Source organism: Idiotropiscis lumnitzeri, chromosome 14 (assembly GCF_059441095.1).
Source record: "Idiotropiscis lumnitzeri isolate Australia: NSW breed Sydney's pygmy pipehorse chromosome 14, RoL_Ilum_1.0, whole genome shotgun sequence".
Taxonomy (NCBI): Eukaryota; Metazoa; Chordata; class Actinopteri; order Syngnathiformes; family Syngnathidae; genus Idiotropiscis; species Idiotropiscis lumnitzeri.
The window spans coordinates 10,595,084-10,615,906 of record NC_142404.1 but is presented as its reverse complement, the minus strand read 5'-3'; the positions used below and the strand labels follow the sequence as shown (position 1 = coordinate 10,615,906).

Below are 20,823 nucleotides of genomic sequence, written 5' to 3'. Positions count from 1 at the left end.
GTACACGTGTAAGGAAATTTAAATTGGTATGCTAATACACTGGTTACTCTACTGTATGCATGTATCTCATTAGAAAATGGTAATTCACTTTTGTTTCAGGTGATCGTCCCTCCGCACCTTGATGTTCATATCATTACAGAAATAATAATTAAAAAAAAAAGATTTTGGTAATTACCTGCACAAATGATCTTTATTGAGGGCAGCCGTGACAAACTTTACACTGGGTAGTGGTGTAATACATCTTTTAAGCACTGTATTTCGATATATGGGTTGGCAGTTAAGGACTAAATGGCCATAATTAATTAATAGAAACTGGGCAAGAAGACATTCTAAAATCGAGTAATTTGAATTGTAATAGAATGGTAGCCGTACTTCGTGGGTCCAATATGAATTCCGAGTAGGTACCCATACTGCATTACCCTACTTCCTGCTCCAAATATTGCGGCAGTGAAGCAATCAAAATGTAATATTGGTGTCAAGCATATTCTGACTCTCAAATTATTTTCCCATGATGGCCTGTTCTCATTTGGCTTGATCCAACGCCCACCCTACGGAGTCAGAGTTTTTAGAGGATGAGAGGGGATTTCATGTTTCTGTATATGTTGGTGTGTGTTCTCCATACTCTATATGTTTATTAATGTTTATATAATGGGCGAAAGATGCAGCTCTGTTCCTCCGGTTGATTAGATTAGTTAAGCTAAGCACCAACCCTCCAGGGCCCACTGCCTCTTCTCTGCGAGATTACCAGAGCACAGCCACAGTTTGAATATGAATACAACATGAATATGGATGTGCTAACGACTATTTGTGTTCGAGCCTTTAAAACGTGCACAAGTAAAGTGTGGAACTTGCTGCATAATTGCCTCCAGGAAACATACGGCTGGGAGTCTCGTCGAGATGGGCTGCTTGCGTATTCTCTGACGCTTTGAAGCTTTATCTGAGCATGGTGGGGTCAGCGAGGTTTTCTCCGTTTGTGTTCCACAATGTATCTGCAAAACACACGCACGCGAGAGAACGCACGCACACATGCATATCGGAATTCACAAAGTCGGGTTATAGAAACACTTGACACATTGCGAATCCCGCGAGGCAAATATCTTCAGGGATGTTCAGCCGTGTGTGAGGAGTGAGAGGTCTGAATTTGTTCAAGAGTAACCTTTTGCCGGAATAACACTGCATTGTCGACTCGTGGTTAGTTAAGCCCCCGTGGCATTTAGTGCGAGTAAGTCAACAGGTGCCATAATATGGATTCATTGGCTTGTTTTGAAAAAGCAGCATTATTGTGTTGCATAGTTGAATTTTCCAATATTAGAGAAAGTTTAGCTTGCCACACAATATGCAAAAGTATTGTGTTTAAGAAACTGAGTGCAGCAAGAAAATATAGAACGCTACTCCTGCACTCAGACAAAATAGAGTAGTGGAAGCATGTGTGTTAATTTTTGTCCTTTTATAATCACACGTCCTCAAATGTGACAACAAATCTCGCCCAATAAGGAACCAGCTGTGGTTGTTGTCACATATGGTATCAGCCCGGCACATAAAAAGCATAGAGTACAACGGAAAAGGTCATCAGTACTCGCCGCTAACTCGGCTTAACAGACTCAGTGGCGAAACATTTTCCCTTCCACCGTCCTCTTGTCTCATTTTTTTTTCAGTTTGGTTCCTTCAGGACTGCTTCTATCAGTTATAGCTTAGCAAAGCAGCTACCTCATTAAAAATCTAATCTAGTCACAATCTCATTGTTTGCAGAGGGGAAAAGGTCATGTTAGAAAGTCTGATGTAAAATTGAAGATGGTGTACGGGCTTTGTGTGCGGCTTAGGCTGTTGCTCCGTGCTGCTAGTCGGGTTTAACCACCAAAAGGTGAAGCTCTGTAACGTGTACAAATATCACTGTTTCCCACCAGTTTTAGACAATTCAGGATATCTTTGTAAAACAATCCGAATCTCCTGTTCTTGGTTCTTTGACTTAAGAGTAAAGTGTTTCACATTATGAGCTGTCGTTTGGCTGGTTTCGGTTGCCAGTCAAACTTTCAGTTACAAGCAAACATCAGATATCCCGTTGATAATCAGAAAAAGAAAGCTTGAGGCTAGCTGATTTCCGGTTATTGAACACACAAAGTAAAAATGAAAACGCTTGCAAGAAGCAGGGCGCAGACGCTAATGCTGATCTAACTGCATGGCAACCGATCCGAGTCCGAGCTCGTGTTATCCTTCCCTTCCTTCACTTTAGTACTGTAGCCCACCTCCTGGAACCGATGCAAGTGGATGGTAATGGCAAAGAGTGAAAATTATTTCTTGATTGATTACCAAAACGTACCGGTTTCTTCCTTTGCATGTCCCACCATTCCACAAAGTTAAGCGGAAATTAATTATTGCGGCAGTACTTGCGTTCGTTTAATTTAGAGTCAAACGAGAAGACAAAAAAAATGTTTATTTCCCAGAATCTGAAAATATTATACATAAAACGCTAAAAGAAATATCGAACTTATGCACACATGACTAGTTCCATTTTGTTGATGGTGGAAAGTTTTTTTATTTATTTATTTATTTTTTTTAACGCATGTGATGGCGGAGTGAAGATCTGTTTCTCCCTCCCAGAAAGACTGGCAGCGCAGAATGGCAATGGCTCAATTTGCCTCACCTGCTGCTTTGCTGGATGCCAGCCGGGTGACTGAGCAGTGAACCTTTCCCTTCAACTAAGTTGTTTTTCTGTTTTTCTCCTCTCTATCGTTTTCCCTTCAATCACAATTTCATCTCTTTTTGCAAAATTTGCACATTAAGTAACTGGAGAGCTTTAGTTGAAACGATTATCGGTCAGTCTGGTCGAGGGCAGGATCCAAATCCCAACCCAACAATTTTGAAGCTCATTAACGGTTAAACACGCTATTCTTTTATATTGACTTCACAAGAGGTTGACACTTTTTGGCCTTATTTCTGGTACAAAGTCTCTTTTCCAGCTTCCTCCTCGGACCAGTGGAGGGGAAACTAGTCGTTGGACTTCCTCTTATTCAAAACATTTCATGGCCAAACATTACCAGTATTCCACCAGCAACTCCTACTCTTTGGTACATCACCATGGTTACAAAGATCACAGATTATTGATCTCCAATACCAAAGGTCCACTGTTGCTGGGTGCACTTGGATCTACATTGTTGCTTTTCAACTGATTATAATCATGTATCCTCAAAGAGATGCCTCTTCTCAATATGCAAGGGGGAACGACTTGAACAAATAAAAGCCTCTTCTCTATCACTATGCATCCATTTTCTAAAGTGTTTGTCCTAACAAAGGGCTGGGCCTTGCGGGTCCGCTGGAGTCAGATAACTTTGGGCAGGAGGCGAGATACGGACAAGTTAGTTACAAGATTTTGACGGAAAAGCCAACCAGATATCGCCATAACCTTACAGAATCAGCATTTTATTAATTTTTTCGCCCTTGTTGTGTTTGTATACAATAGAGGTGGTAGGCATGACAATTTAGCTCATATGCTTCCATTCCCTTTATTTAGAGAGTAGCTTTGCGGACCTGGCGGAATGACAAGGCTCTGTAAACTGATTAAAACACAGCGGTATGATTTATAAGGTTTATTAACTCCCACAGACGCGCACACATGCATGTGCACACAAAAAAACGGTCAGATGGCCGCGACTATAACCAGTTCTGTCCTCCGGGAAGTCTTTAATTGGTCACAGTGCTTTACCATCTGGGGTTGGTGTGACGTACAGAGAGAGGGTTGTAGAGATGCGGGATCCCGGCAAAAAAAAAAATTAAAAAATGGAGGCGAGGAAAGGCAGTGCAGCTCAGGGATAAAACCTATTAGGGTTTTAATACTGGCACCCTGTCTGCAGTGGGAATCATGATATGCTTGATCAATGCTGTTTATAGTGTCACAGCATACCACTGCACATGGAGTACCTCTGTGCATCGGAGCAAGCCTTTGGGTAGATTAGGTAATTGCTGTCGTGGGATTTATCTTTTTTTTTTTTTTCGATGTGTAAGGATGTTGGGGTGAGGCTTTGTGTGGATGCTGGCAGTCTCCGCCAAATCCCACGTGTCCTTACAACCTCGGGGACTGCAGGGACGTGGAAGACAAACAGTCAGTGCTGGCTGTCTGGTGGAGAAAGTTGCAGCTGGTAAAGATGGCAGGGAGGGAGATGCTGAATGGAGGGTATTTCGTGCATGTTTTAGGCATAGGGAATAAATCTTTGATGTTATGAAGGATTTTAGTCAACGATAGCTTTGCGCACAGCTCCTCTCAAAAACTCTCAGGAAGATTTGTCTTTCATACTCCCACCTCTCTTCAGACTACCCCCTCCTCACGCCTTGCCATTTAATCTCTCACTTACTCTCCATCTTCCCAACACACTCACTCAGCCTCATTTCCTGCCTGGGCGTTAGTGAGAGGTAATGTCATAATTGTTTATATACCTGTGTGCGTGCGCGTGTGCGTGTGTGTTTGCACGCATCTTGTTAAATCCTCCTCTTGTGCCTTTGTATAAAGAGCGTCTCATATTTGAGTCTTCTCACCGCAAATCCCTGTCTTATCGCAGCACTCAGCCTTATAAATCCACGTCACCATTCTCCCTCTACAATAACAAAAGCCTACCGCTTCATTCTTTGCCCAGCGCGCACTTCACTGCTCTCCCACTTTTTTTTCCTTTTGTTACGCCGCCGGATCGTGCTGTTCAATTAGAAAAGTGGACATATGCAATGTTGGAGACATGAAACTGGCTAAAACTTTTTGGGGTGAGTGAAGAGTGCAGCACTTAAAGCCCCGGCATGTTGCCAATTGCTTGCTTGACTTTTTGAAAATCTCTTTTAAAAATTAATTCAAATATATATTTTTTTGTGTGTAGTCCCACCAATATACATTTTGCACTCTATGGACGACGTACTCTTACACACCTCAACTGGCATCCTCACATGGCTGCAACAGTTAAAACTACCATCACCATCGGGTATTTTATCTCTCCGGGATTACCTGGCACAATGCAGAGCCAATATGGCATTTGAAGTCTTGATCAAGCGCTTAGTGGGCTTACCATCAGGCCACCTATAGAATCAATCTGCATTACGTTAATGAGGAAAGCATAAACCACTCGTGTATACACACACACAACTATCATGCAGTCTGTTCTAGATAAACTGCGTTTACGTCGAATAGTTCTTGAGGGCATTACACTGGCCTTGTTAAATACTATGTCAACAAGCTACGTAATTGTGGAATTATTTTACCGCTTAGTGAAAACTGCTGCTGATCTACTCCCACGTGATGCGGTTTGAAGCGTATAAATGAAGTTAAAAATAGTGAAGGTAAAATGAAGGCTGCCAGAAACCTTAAATACCGGCGCTATTATCAAGGATCGAACAGCAGACATTCCAAAACATATTTCATGTCACATTTCTACCCCTGTTCTGTGCATCTTAACACAATTTAAATTGAATGAGTGGGCGGTATGGTGATAGCTGCATCAACTACACGGAAAGTATGACATCGTAACAGCGCAATGCAAAGCAACCCGTCGGTGAATTTGACAAATAAGGAACTTGACACTGTAAACATTTGGTAACAATGGAGGACAGCTGGCATTTTGTCTGCTAATTGTTGGCATGTCAGTTTAGTCTAAGAGGAAGATGAGCCATTTTTGAGAAGAGTCACTTTGTCACTTCAAATTATTATTCAGATTGTCTCAGAAAGGGAAGATTCTGTCAACAAGTCAGAGGGCTGCGGATTATTTAGCTCATTTTAGGTACAGTGACTGAGCACGTTTTAGCAACTGCAATCATATTGTAAGAATGACTTATTTTTTGCACAGCATTGGAAAATGACTGAGCTATAATTCTGGGCTTGAGGTGGTACCCAGCGTGAAGCAAGAGGTAAAAAAAAAAATATTAATGACGAGAACAGGAAGGACAGCAGATAAGATCTGATCAGAACCTTCCAATAAAAGGCACTTGATTGCGGGAGGCAGGCGTCAACCACACCAAACGAAAGCCAAGACGCAAGCTCGTGCTGATTGCTGAGCGGAAGATGCTAACCAGGAGATCAAATACACCTTTTATTTATTTTATTTTTTTGGGAGACCAAATACTGACTTGTGGGCTTGTCTAGATTCTTTTCTGAACACCCCTTTTTGAGGCTCGGCTATTTATTTGTATTTATTTTTTTTAAATGTCTTTTAAAAAAAAAGCAAGACATCCATGCTGAGTTAATCCTTGACTTTTCCTTGAATTCTTGTGTCCATCTGCTGGTTTTCTGTAATATACATTTGACCTTGAATCCAAAAGACTCTTTCAAATCCTTCTGGGATAAATGTTATTGTATTACAGTCCTTGCCATCTAAAAGCGTGCATTTTCTAAGCATACTTCTTATGCATACGTTTTGCCTCGGTGATTGGTTTAACCTTCAATGTGCTCTTTCGAAAAAGGAGGCAAGTCACTTAAAGCACTGCATTATTCCCTTGACCTGCAGCAGCCGAGTCGCGCATGTTTTTGAAGCATCTGTTGGGTGAGTCAAAGAGCATTGCGTCAGTCATTTATACAACTCGGTGGGTTGCTGGATTTCTGGACTTGGCAATGCGTGTTTCGAAGGTACCCTGCTAGGAGGGGACACATTGGCTGGTCGTGACGCACCTCTCCCGCGGTATACTTGCAGGTATAATGAGCCGTAATAACCGGAGGAGGTCGAGCTTTTTTGTATCCTTCCTACACACACATGGCGCCGATGCTACTGTTATTCCTCATCTTATGAGTCACCCAAGATAAAAAAGAATCAAGGAGGCATTAAACGATTAGTTAGTGTGTGTCTCAGAATGCAATAAAAATGTTCATGCTGTGTTCTAAGAAAGACTTTTATGAGGACACGCTGATGGAGGAAGTAGACAAAAGAATATGTGATAATTGGGCGCAATCGAGCTAGTAGGCGAGGAAGCGGGGATGAGACGGGGGATCGGGTGTGGAGGCAGACGGAAAAAGCTCCAGTGAGGAGAAAATGGGACAGAGCCTAAAGAGGGATGACTGTTTGGTGACACCAGAAAGAAAGCTACCGAGACCCCTTTTTATTAAATGAAAAACCCTCTTCCTTTCCGTCATCGACCTCTGAGCGGTTGTATGGGGACTCGACCAACCCCAACACACCCCCACACACACACACCCTCTCAGAAAGTGTTGTTCCATTAGCCAAGGACCTCCCATCTCCCGTTAGAAAATCTCATAACTGCATCTGTGAGATCGCTCATATCCGACCACTTTTTTGGATTTCATCTGGCTTCGCATTTTCTAAATATTGGCTATGTTCTGAAACCTCATTAATCAGACTTTGTATCACGCATACGAGACTTTCCGCTCATAGCGCCTCATTTGTTAAGCATAGTTGTGAATCCATTTGTTTTCATTTGCCTTCTAAAACTTCCAGATTGGCCAAGTTTGCATTATGGAATTTTTCTTTTTCCTCAGTCTGTGATCCTTAAAGGCAAACTGTTAATGCATTCTTATTGCAATATTATAGAATAGAAAGAAGCCTTTAATTTCCATACGGAGCTGAGAAGTCACAGCAACTTGTAGTCGAGCCTATTTCTCACCTGATTTATGAAGCTCACTTATTAAAGTTGAATGTGTTGGGAAACAATGGACTATATTTAAATATATTTACCGTAGTTTTTCCCCCTCTTAGAATATTGACACGGACACTATTATTGGGGAAAAAATGGTTTTGATTAACTATGCGCTTCACAGGGGGTCAGCGGGTGTGTCCGAACAGTTGTTACGTAACCAAAATTGGTCTGAAACGATGCAGTCATATTAACCCTCCCATGATACGCAACAACGCGATCTCCAAGTATCGCCATACTGATATTTTCTTTCCAAACTAGTGAACCTCATATTCAAAAGAAAACGTGTTAACTATTGTATATGCGCAAACACTGGATCGTGACTTTATCAATACCTGATGCAGTTGTATTGATGCTGCACCGTGACATACACCACTGACTGGATCACGATCTCAATATTTCATCGCAGTCGTATAAAAAAAAAAGTGAAAAACGCCACATGCACATGGTGACTGCAGTTAGTGACTGTAGCATGTTGCAATATCCACATTTTGTCCCAGCCCTGATGCAAATGTAACATTTACTCTGCTCAAATCATTTCAGCAATATGAAGCTTTTTACTGCCTCAAAAGAAATCGGCAGTGTCAACATTGAATATTTAATATCTTGCATAGTGTTTGTGCACATTTGTGAGCAAACAAATAAATCCGTTGTTATGGTTCTCTACACATTCACTGTTGACCCAATTATATACAAGGGTGATTAATGGGCTCATTATTTTTTTTTCCCCCTCCCTACAAGGATTTTTTTTCACTAAAATCACTGATATGAATTATGAACATTAGAAAGCAATTATCTTGTTTGTTTGGGAAAGCCTAAACTACTTGGTGGAAGAACCGAATGGAATTACATTTGCGTAGCATACTAAGTATGTCACGAAAAATAAAATTAGAGTGCGAAAATGTAAACAAATCCTAAAATGCCTGCCGAGTGAAAAAAGCAGCGTTGATTTACAGTAGAATAGTGTAACTTCTTCTTCCTGGACCAGTAGCTTTGATGGATGCTGGCATTTTGCCGAAAAGACGCTGGAAAGAGAGCATCATAAATTCACAAGAGAATATCTCACGCAGCATTTTGGCAGCAGATCCCACCAATCATACGCGATATATAATATATCTGCGCTGGATTGTATTAAATTATTACATCCGGCCCGTGCTTTTGAGGCCGTGTATGATAATTGCGTGACATAAGACTTGAGAAGCCCCCCTAAAAGCAGCGAAACCGTTGAAGCGATGCGCTTCATCTAGGTTCCACTAAGTTGCCCGGGCTCCTCTGATCATGCTCGTGTGTTGTATTATGGATGTAACCCCTGCTGAGGGCCTCCATCGCATACTGCAGCCTTCAACTTTTTGACACCAAAGCCCCTGACCCGACCCATTCAACTCAAATCCCGTTTTCCTGCTGCTGATGTCTCGTTTGGCACGGCTCCTTATTAGCTTTACAACTCTTGAGGATAGTGTGACATGTCACAATACAGTACAGTAAAACCATTGCAGAATTTGCGTTTCAGATCAGCCTCACTACCTGTGAAATCTGCAATATTAAAATAAACTTTAAATATTATATAGACGTGTTTTTATAGCATTCACCGAATTTAATTTTTTAAGGTCTTTAGTCATGCAAACGCATAATATATTGAGAGCGCTAAAGCAACGGATGTTTAACAGTAGACCAATATTTTTTTAACATTAACTAAACTATCATCTCACAATAAACATGAATAACACTAGGGCGCAATTCGGGGAGGGGGGTGGCATGAGTTAGCTTTTTATGCACCATATGGAAAGCGCGTTGTTACAACTCAAGTTGTTGTGAAATGCGCTCTACAAATAACGTATCGTATTGGACTATTAGTTTAATGTTCAATTTAAAATATTCCAAATCGTCATAATTTCAGCTTCCCAACAATGAATAGTCTCAGATTTCTGTAGTCGTCCATGAAAGCAGGCTGATTATGTTTGTGCTAAATCAAAATAAAACATTTTCAAGACCGCAACTTTGGCCTTGGAAAACAATGAGCCGCATTTTTGCTCTTTTCTAAAATGTTACGAATAAAGCCACCAACTGAATCCTAATAAAATTTTGGTTGCTGCACAATAGCCTATTTTAGAAAAAAAGGAATGAATATAAATAAAAACCCGTTTTTTTTAAATCCAATTCATTGAGTAAGCACCAAAATAATCGACAAATTGATTATAAAATGTATTGAGCAAACATGGGCATTTTTAAATATGCTCTCTTGTGCTTGTGATTTTCACCAATTGTAAGTGGTTCTGGAACATATTGTCTCCTCTTAACCGGGGGCTTCATGTTATTTCGTGCTTCTGGTAGCTCAATGCATTGAGGTAAGCAACACTTCTCCTTTGTTCCTCGTCCTTGTCCTCCCATTTAAACCCCAATTATACCATCTCCCCATTGTACCTCCTCATCAGCCCATCGAGTGATTCGACAGCCATCTCAGAGGTGCGGGGTTTGAAGCATGATGGATAACGAGGATGTCGGTGACAGGTGTAGGCGAGGCTGGTGGCGTATTTATCCCTAATTGTGTTGCGTCCTGACCGGTACGCCTGCTTGAGTTGCGGCCGTCCTGTCTCGCTGATGAGGCTTACGAATTGGAGCTGAAGATCGCCCCCGCGTTCCGTCGTCCTCTCAGCACTTTTATCCGTTTCACCAAGTAATTAACATTAATTACCCTGCTGGCTTTGCCAAATGCCCGTTTGAGTTGCACCAACACGTCGACACTTAACACGCTGCCGCGCTACGTAAATCGGTACCCACTTCAGCTGTGTCTGAACATCTGCTGCACCCGCCCCCTGTGAATGCTTCTCTTGCCAAAATGTACTCATTAGTCAATTTCATTGATATTTTAGATGAGAGAGATAAAACATTTAAACATCTAAACTTGCTTAATACTTCAAATTAAAGGCCACATACTGTTGGAATCCGATTGGTTCCAGGTTGCTGGACCCAAAAGGTAAATTGAACTGATCAATTAAGGAATGCCACCGTTGTCATCAGAACCTTTGTGAAGATTTACAGGCAGTGTTCAAAGTAATATTTTAAGTCCAAGTATCTAAAACTTTGCCCTCAAGGGGGCTTTTTCTCAAAGTTGAAACCACAAATGTGTAATCGCTAGGGGTAGTATGCCAAAAAAGGTTGCATTTGTACCTTTTTTTTCAGGCACGGGGTCTTGAATCCTGTTCCTCGAGGGCCGGTGTCCTGCCTGTTTTCCATCTCTCCTCGCTACAAAACACCTGATTCAATTGATCAGGATTGTTATATAGCTTGTGCGGACCTTGCTGATTATCAGGACATTTGAATCAAGTGTTTTACAGCAGGGCATGATGGAAAACAGGCAGGAGACCAGCATTCAAAGAACAGGTTTGAGAAAAAAAATTACATTTAAGGTCACAGACCAATCCAGGTTGGAACATAATCCTCAACCAAAGTCTCCTCGAATATGCTCCAGCAGTGGTCCCCAACCAATCTTGTTTATGTAATTTAACGTGTCACTGTTCTGCTCGACATGTTTATTTTCACAAAAAGGTTTGATGCTAATGTTGTCACAATAGCCGAAAGATAATTGAAGTTGCTCTAAGACGGTTGCCAACGTGGGGAACTTTGCTTTGAAAACAGCCGAGAGTGGCTGAGTTATTGCGCTTACTCACTCCTGCATGGCATTCCAATTTTGAGGTCCCACTGTAAAATGTAATGGCTTTTGCAAAAAAATTCAAATAATGCTACATATTAATTGACTGGTGCTCTTGTTCGCCATAATCCTTTTTTTTTTTTTTTTCTGTGCTGTGCAGCTTTTCCTGTTGGTTGTGCATGGCACCCACCACTTGGAGACGGCCACTATGCTGCTTGTTGACAATGTTTTATAGACCAGTGGAGTGGAAAAGAAATACATTTTTCCATGTCAAACAAAATAAAAAAATGAGTAGGCTACATATGTTGACTCGCCATCGAGCTTAACATACTACACACACGACCACGCAGTGAAGTCCTTTGTTGTCTGTTTCTTCCTTCTGCAACTCTGAAATGCATTGAACAAAGTGTCAGGAAAGAATTTGCGATGCATGGAATATACATGTCACATTGGATAAATCATCTATTTTCACCTCGTCTCATCTTTGCAAGTCTTCTTTTCCACTGTTTTTGTGTCTTTCCCCCTTCTTCTCACACATCCTCATTCGTGGACTTAAAAGGGCAGCTTGAGCAATGACAAGTGTCGCTCACTTCAGAGGTTTGATGGAAGAAGATCGGCTAGGAGGGAAGATTAAAGCGAAAAAGAAAAACATTTTTATGAGGTAGACCAGGGGGGAGATTTATGGTGGACTGACAGCCTCCGTACCTGTCAAAAAGGCAAAATAATAAACAGAATGTTTATTTTTTTTTTTCCTTCACGCTTAAGCACAGAAAGCCCAAAATGTGATGGATGATCAGTCCAATTCAGTCCAATATTGAAAATGCAAGCCTGGGAGAAAAATATGACGTATGCCTCACATCTATTCGTGCTTAGTCCGTCCTTCTTTTGACCGTTCCAATCCAGGTTAAATGCCGTCTTCCATCCAGTCAGCTGGAATAGGCTTCGGCACCCGAAGGAGGACAAGCCATAGTTAAGAGAAAAAAAATTGTGTTAACTGCAGACATGGTATGAGTAAGAAGAATAATTTAGGAGTTTTTATGTTTTTATGACATCATCAATGTGTCGATTCAAGCCATTTAATGGATTCATTCTTGAAATAATACCTTTCTAAAATGAACAAACAACTAATAATACATACAGATTGCTACATACGTTGTAAAAAATAAATTTGCCAGAATAAATGGATGCATAACCCAAACCAATAAAAAAAAAAAAAAGCTAACTTCTTGGAAGAGATATTTCAAGAAGTCATTTATAGGACAAGGAAACCACATTTGGCTTGAATTTAAGTGAAAAGGGACGCCGTGCATTATTGAATGCAGTAGTACAATGTAATTTATTTTAGCGAAATAATTATAATGGAAAAGTTAGAAAAGTTTTACAGTTCAGGAGAGAAAACAAACATTTCAAAAAGTATTTTTTAAGGGTGCTCTTTGAAGCGTTACTCGCCTTAATGAGTATTTTATTCACTGTGGATTGGCCATCTTGACCCACATTTGCCCCAACTTTCAGACTTCAGGTTGACATCCAGTATGTATGACGGAGAGCTGCAAAAGTTGAGGTAGCTTGTTCATGCTATGTTGTCTCAAGTGACTGGATAAAGTGTGAGCTTGGGACAAGGAATGCCATCTCATTCTGTTCCTAATCCGTTTCCAGATTGAGGTCAGTGGGGCCATTGCAAGATCTACACAACCTCACTCTGACCTCTCAGAAATGCTGAGATTGGGTGACGCTCTCTGATTGGTCTCCCATCTCTGACTGATCTGTCTCGAAATCTGATTGGTTTAGTGCGCTGACGACTTGTCCCGATGTTAAATGTCTTCATAAGATGTGAGACCATGGGCCGTGAAGCATCAACTTGCTGAATTCTTTCAGTTCAGGGGGACTTATAGAGGGCTTCATAATACAGTAGATATTGGAGGGATAAATGGGGCACAAGGTTGTCCCAGTGACGCGTTTACTGTTCTAAAAGGCCCGGAGCATCATGTAGGAGGGTTGCTATGGCGATGGTAGGTTGTAGCGTAGGTGTGTTGTTGTGGTAACAGTCTCGTGCGGCTGCCGCTCAGGCTCTGATTGTTGAGCATCAAGTCTTTTGATGCGTTTAACAGTAATTGACAGTTTAAGTATTATCCACTGTAATAATGCAGTAATAAATGTTTTACAACACCCTAGGAACTACAATGGCTTTCAGTTTTGTGCAGACCGCTGCCAAGGCAGCGAAATCATTGAGGCCATGATTTATACAAATATAAAATAATAGGGCAATGAAATAAACTGTATCTCACTTCTTATGCAGGTCCAATTTTAATAGTTTTCTTGAGGACTGTATGATATGGACACAATTTTACATCTCATTCTATGACAGATGTCTCTAACGATATTACTGCGTGTTTTGTGAAAACTATGCATTTTTGAAAATATCATTTATATTTTAGAAATACCAGTACAAAGGGATGTGGAAAGTGCAATTTTTTATTTTAATGAGAACTCACAGTCATTAATATTAACTAAGTCAGAAATGAATAATGAAATTTGCATAGCACTGCACTCGTGCTTTAACGGTAAATAATTTTATGCTAAAGCAGAAGTGTTCGTTGTGTTTTTTTGCATGCATGTGTTAATTACATCAATGTGTGTTTTTTCAAACCAATTTGTCCATGGAAGTGTAGCATAACGCATTACATAGCTTTAGTGCTAAGGTTCACCACACAGAGCACGATGCCTCCGAACCCAACTTGGACCGGACCGTGGCAAAAAATAACCATAGGCTACTCAAACTCGATGTAATGTTTGGACCGATATGAATTGTGCAATAATTTGCATTAAGTCGTTCAACACAGGCTGCTACAGAAAAAAGGACGTTGGCAATAATAATGAGGAAAGTGATATTTTTAAAGGCATTATGCCCATTTATTGAAAATTCTGGTGCGGCGCCGTAAGATGATTGTTATTGGTTGGACTTAAAGCTGTCAATCAACCGCAAAGATATGTGGTTGGTTCTCCTGAGCATTACATGCCGCATAAGTGTGGAAAATCCACACGACTAATATTGTCTTGGGTTTAGATAGTAATATCTTGAATGTTCATGTCTACATATCAATACAGGAACGATATATCGCCCTGTCCAGTTTAATTTTTCCAAGATGCTGATTTTATTGAATATTCTCCAGGGTAGTATTTTTTTATTGTTATCTGAAGGTTTGTTAGTAAGTATATAATTTTTTTTTTTTCTGGTGTCTCTCTTCTTGTTTTGTGTCGATCTAATAAAGTGTCCTGACAGTCTAAATTTATCATCATGCCCTAATCTGGCTAACTAACCCCCCCCCCCCCAAAAAAAAAATGATTAAAAACTAATCCTATCTCACTAACTTATTTTCGGATTAGTGGTACCCTTTATTGCTCAGGGTCCCTAATTCGGAAGACACTAATTTGTGGAACAACAACAGGATTATATCATGGTGATATGGCTCCACTGAAATCCGCTTGCCCAGCGGTAAGACCCATTAAGAGAGTGAGGTTGCCCAGCCAGAAACCATTATAAGCAGAGCCTCTCACTATAAACACTGGCACCGGCCTACTTAGAATCCCATATTAGTAATTGTATCATACATGCAACAAAGGCATATATCAGCAGAAAAGGTTTATTGCACCCATGACTAATATTGCCGTAATAACTCACTTGAGGTGAGCGAGAACTGGATGTGAAGATAGTATTCAGTCAAAGTAGTGCAGCAAATTGCTCCTTCATGTGCGCCTATACAGTAGCAGCAGAATGTAGCACCTCATTAGAGGCCTGCTGACTTTGACCCTCCCTTATTGGCCACTTTGTTTTTCCTGCAATGTCTATTTTAACACCATTTCTCACTTGAGCCGCACTCACCACGTTATTTTCTTCTCGCCCCCCTCTTGTCAATCTTCTTCTCTGTGATGTAGCTGACTTTGGCCTAGTTCGGTTGCGCCTCTCTTTCCGGCTGGCTCTCGCTGAAACTCCCGTTTTTTTACACGTGATCAACATGATCACGCTTCCCAGTTATGTGTATTAATGGCTGCTCTTTTTTTAAGTGTCTGACTTGAAATATTTTAAAAAATAGAATGGATGGCATCATTAAAGTAAGGGTTTGGAATGTCACGTTTTCGCACAAATATTTATCACCCAATTAATCTCTAAGTGTGTCGTCCACGTGACTAAATAAGCGCTGCACCACTAGTAGATCCCTGAAAAGAACACTCGAAAACAGGTAATCATTCTGAATATTTTGTCCTCCACTGGCAAAAACACTTTTTTTTTCGTTTGTAATGTACTTTATTTATCTACTGTTTACAGGTATTATACAGTATTCATCTATGATGTTTTTAGATTTGAGGTTTTTGGCTCTGTCAGTGCCAACATCTTTGGTATCTGGCTGGTCCGCTGAAGTGGTCAAGCCAAAAATAAACCAAAAAAAAAAAAGAAATTACAAGTTCCCCTTATTGCAATTAAGCCAGTAAACCATCACAGCGACATGAAAACTGTTATTTAAAGCACACAATACAACATACTGTTGCTTTGGCTCTATTAAGATTCACCACACGCAATTATGCCTCAACTTGCATCATTTGCTCAATTAACTTGATGTCACGCTGTCTTAACTTAATGTGTATTGAGCACATTCCTCTGCACCATGCTTGCATGCAATATGCGCATATCACAATCATACATTTCACCTCACTATTACCGAGCGTTTGCTCCATAGATTAAATTAGACAGTCCTTTTCTACACCCTTCAGTTTACACTGAATTTTTATTTATTTTTTTAGGACCTTCCACTGTATGCTAATTCATATATTCATGCAATTCTCTGGAGGCCTGTGCTGCTGTGAGATGTCAGCACACTAAAGCATGTTAAAGTTGAACATGGAACAGGACGATATAGGTGGTGCTCATGTCTGAGGGAGATAAATAGATAAATATTTTTCTTCCTCTGCTTGGTTGCAAATCAAATCTTGAGGCACATCTATATATATATATATATATATATATATATATATATATATATATATATATATATATATATATATATATATATATATATATATAGTTATTATTAATTAATTATTATTAATTTATTTATTTTCACTACTTGTAGATATAAACCCAAATTGTCTGCTGTAATCAAGCCAGTCCTGCACATTTAACAGCAACATGCTGTTTCTTTATGGAGTGGGACACAACACTTACAATAATGGATCATTCTAACCTGAAACGGCCTCTACAGCACATTTACTTTGATGCTAAGCACTTCCTACCTGTGCATTCCCCAAATAGAATTGCACATTGTATATGCTGTAGCCTCTTGTTGCGCCAGGAACCATATTTGGAAGTCAAATTGGAAACCACATGCCTCACAATAAAAAAGTAGAACAATATGATTTCCCTCAGCTGAACAGAAAACAGGAACATGGGTTTGTATTCGGAACAGATTTGTTTTGTTGTTTCCACTTGCGGTGGCCACCCTCACATTCTCCACTGTACTATCTGTGACTTCTCAATATGTGTGACTTGAAAAGGCGGGGCCTGACCTGGTGAGTGACGTGTGTTTCAGGGATGAGGCGTACTAATTACGTGCGCTTATTACGTGTTACTTTGGTTCATGTCCGTTCAACAAAGCGAAAGTGAACCGACACCTGTGTCTATTCTTGACCTGTTGTGAGCGCAGTAACATAGAACAAGCGGTGGGAAGTGCTATTATTAATTAGCCTGTATTTATATATTTAGCTAAAAAGTTTACAATAGGTATGCCGTTTTTGATCCAGTTTTGCGTTATAGATGACTCATTGTCCAAAGTACGTGATACTCCCTAGATCATTAGTCTGAAACTCCGTTCCTCCCTTTTCCACACACCTGATTCAAATGATCAGCTGACTATTCTCATTTCTTGAATGAGTTATTTCTTATAGTGTACATCTTGTTCATATAGCATTTACTCCAACTGATTGAGATTTTCATTTTTCCTTGCAGTTATTGCTGACTCACTGACAGTATCCGCTCCAGCCCAGACCCTGTCCAAAGTGGAAGGCGATACGCTACAGCTGACCTGTGAAGTTTCCCGGACGACAATGCAACACACTCACTTGTCAGTGGGCTGGTACCTCAAAGCGCCCGATGACGCATCCGCCCCCCCCCAGGAGCTGCTCACCCTGTCGAAGGACTTTGTTTTACGCTCCGGGGGTCCGTACCGCCAGAGGATGGCCGCGGGGGACCTCAGGCTGGACAAAACCAGCGCCACATCCTACCGACTGACCATCCACAAACTGCAGCCGGTGGACCAGGGCTTGCTCTACTGCCAGGCTGCAGAGTGGATCCAGGATGCCGACGGCAGCTGGTTTGCAATGACCCGTAAACAAAGCGACAAGACCCCGCTCCGCATTCAGCCCACCGGTGAGTGAAGTAAGGGATGCAGACTTGATTTCAAAGAGTCAAGAAGCAGATTTAGATCGCACATGTGGGCCGGCTTCCTCTGATTGCTGATCAGCCTTTCACACTAAGCTCATTAACTCACTAAAAAGGGCTTATTCAACCTCCACAGACCTCCCACTGATGCATTTGTGTCGCTTTGGCGAGCAACATTAAAAGCATAGTCAATGTATAAATAGCTTTAAACGACACACAACAGGTGTCTACAGTGTATACCCAAAGTCTGGGTTTTCATCAGACGATCGGGCATCATATCTGCAAAGGCATCCTGCTGTGTTTGCTTCATTAAGTGCGAGAGAAGAGGCAAGAGTTATGGCAGGACACCTCACACGCTTCCCACAATACGATGATCTACTGCTGATTACGAAAAAAATAGAAACAAACTTTTGGTGAATGATCCGTCTACTCACTTTCTCTTCGTTTGGGTCAGTGCTTATATGGTCACCCAGTACAATATTTTGTAGGTCTTGAAAGGTGATTTAAAATGCCATAATATAGATAGCAATTGAGAATGTCTGGCAGTGATTGCTATGCTAAGCTAACAACATTGATTAAACGTATCTCCTCTGCCACAAAAAGCTTAGAACAGTCGATACGTATCACTTTCATTTACTAATTGGACACCAATTACTACTTTTCCTTTGGAGGCATCTTATGTCAACATATGCATTACAAAAAAAGCCACAAAAACTGTGAATAGGTGCATTTTCTGTATGATTAGTGAAAGATACTGGATGCAGGAACTCCAATCGTGGTTCTTCTTGAGTGCATTAGCGCGAGGAACTTTGGCGGCCGCCCTGCAACTCTGATTGTCCACTCGGTCGATTGTCTAATGGAGATGACAAAGTGCGGGAGGTGGAGGAGGAGGCAGCAAGGAGGTAGGACATCGGGTCAAGTAACACGATGGCGTGGCTGTCGGCTGGCTATGCCTCATGATAATTATCTCATAAGTAGTCAAGCCCCGGGCTTGATGGATCAGACACAAAGACGGCTTTATTGCTCGTCACCGCACCTCCTACCCGACTCGACCTCCTCACCCCATCACTCGAGCCGTGCCGTCACCCACTCGGAAGAAGTCATTCTTTGTGCGCCTTCTGGAAATGCCCCTCGCAACTGGCTGGTAAACATCGACGACATTAGCGCCATTATCCAGGCACAACACAGTCTTGGGTGTCGCTACAAGTGAATCCCTTCAAATTAAACTCAATTTTGGCCTTTTCCAATGAAGTATCACATCCGCTCTGGAGCTGTACAAGTTGATGGTGTCCCAGATTGCGTTGGCTGGTGGAGACGGGAGAGCGGGAACAGAGATGTAAAGCACGCTTGTCAGATGACTCCCTGCTACTTCAGGGAGGAGACAAAAAGCACAAAGAGTTCCCCTCTCCGAACCCTTTGTCACTCTCTGTCTTGCCTGTAATCTATTATAGATGGAGGTGTTGTTGCATGACGGCGAACAGCAGAGGTGTGCTTATGTTAGCGCTCCAACTTGATATGTGTGATTTTTGGCTTGCTTTGTGTTTGCTTACCGCCAGGCGAGGGAGGGTGAAGCTTGTATAACTTTTTGAGGCGAACCCGTCTAGATGGTTTGTGTGCATATCTGACAGCGGCCGAGGGAAGATGTTCTCGGCGCAGGGCACAGCACCTCCATTAAGCTCCCATCATAAAAGATGGAGTGGAAGACAGCCCCATCACTAACTAATGACCCAGACCCAGCATCAAAGAGACGAGCGTTGGACAGAATCTTGTTTTAACTTTCCTGTTTTTGAGAACTTTTCTTTTTACCTCCTCTATTATTTTTTTAAAATCTACTTTCTCATACTTCCTCTTTGGTCCACTTTAGAATTTTTTTTTTTTTATTTATTTATTTTTTGTTTGTGTCTTGGGTTGCTCACGGGTGTTCGTCTGCCTCACAGTCGAGACGTTCTAGGTTTGAATCTCACTTCAGGCGCTCATGTGTAAACTCGCATGGTTGATCAATCAAGAACTCCAAATTATTCATACGTTTTTGTGTTTTTCTTTCGGTGCCTTGTGAATGACTGGTGACCAGTACCGGGTACACCAAGCTTCTCACCCGACCCTAATGATGAAAAGTATCACAGAAAAGAGATGAATTTACTTTTTGTGTCTTGGGCAACACAGTGGTGTCGCATTTAACAAATACTGACACTTTTCCATTACAAGTTCCAGTCCAGTTCTGCTCCGGCATTGCCCGGCTGGTCGGGCCCGGCCTCTATTGCTTTTCCATTACAACAGGAAGAGCGATTTAATACGTGCACTCCCTGTGATGTGAACTGTGCGTGTCTGTATCACGTTCTGAGACTCCCCATACAATATGTTGTATGGTATTACTTTTTTTAAGCCATAAAAAGATAGTGTGTCAGTAAAGGAAGACACATGCTGCTACAAAAAGAGGATGTGGGTGAAAATAAAGATGAAAGTGTGGATATTTTGAAAGGCTGGGATTGCATCGCTAGATTTGCTATTTCCTTCACAGGTACGTATGAAATGATAAACATGGTTAAGTGTTGCTGTAAAACAATATTCAGTGCAGTGTGTATGCTGTATTTTTTTTGAGGACTTGGCGGCGGAAATTGGCATACGCAGTGGAGTTGTGCCGCATCGCTTAAAGAAATTTAACGCTGTCAGCCAATCAGATGACAGTGATGTCATGGTCCTTGTTCTTTTCTCTAGGAGTGGGTTGGAGGTGGTTTGGAGGAGTGTTGCCATTGTCACCGCCCAGCCTCGAAAAAGAGCAATGGAAGAGCGACCACACAAGGCAGAACCAGGCTGGGCTAGAACCAACATTTAGTCCAACTTGAAACATGAAACATAGAGTTGACATCCATGGTGATAGAAGTAACAAGCCTACATTTTATTAGACATAACGAGGAATGAAAAAAACAAAAATCCTGCCATAATGCAATTTTATTTGTTTTTTCCTTGGTATTGAAGCAGAAAAAAAATGTCCTTTCGTCTGGTTATAAATGTTGCTTTATTTGTTCTCGTACACCATAGTTTCGGATGCATTATTTACAGCAAAAGAGCAACGCATTATAATTTCTCACGTTTGAAGACTTGGTCCAAACAATGCGGGATTTGAAATGTCACT

The 20,823-nt window shown here is 41.2% G+C and overlaps 1 protein-coding gene across 2 annotated transcripts in view; it reads left to right on the top strand.

Moving 5' to 3' along the window:
- Positions 1-20,823, top strand: part of igsf3 (immunoglobulin superfamily, member 3) — an 89,639-nt gene that overhangs the window by 30,023 nt on the left and 38,793 nt on the right. For both annotated transcript variants that reach the window (XM_088314878.1, XM_088314877.1), the window contains exon 3: positions 17,259-17,678. In XM_088314878.1, the coding sequence (XP_088171004.1) occupies positions 17,259-17,678 (420 nt within the window). The remainder of the gene's footprint in view (positions 1-17,258; positions 17,679-20,823) is intronic.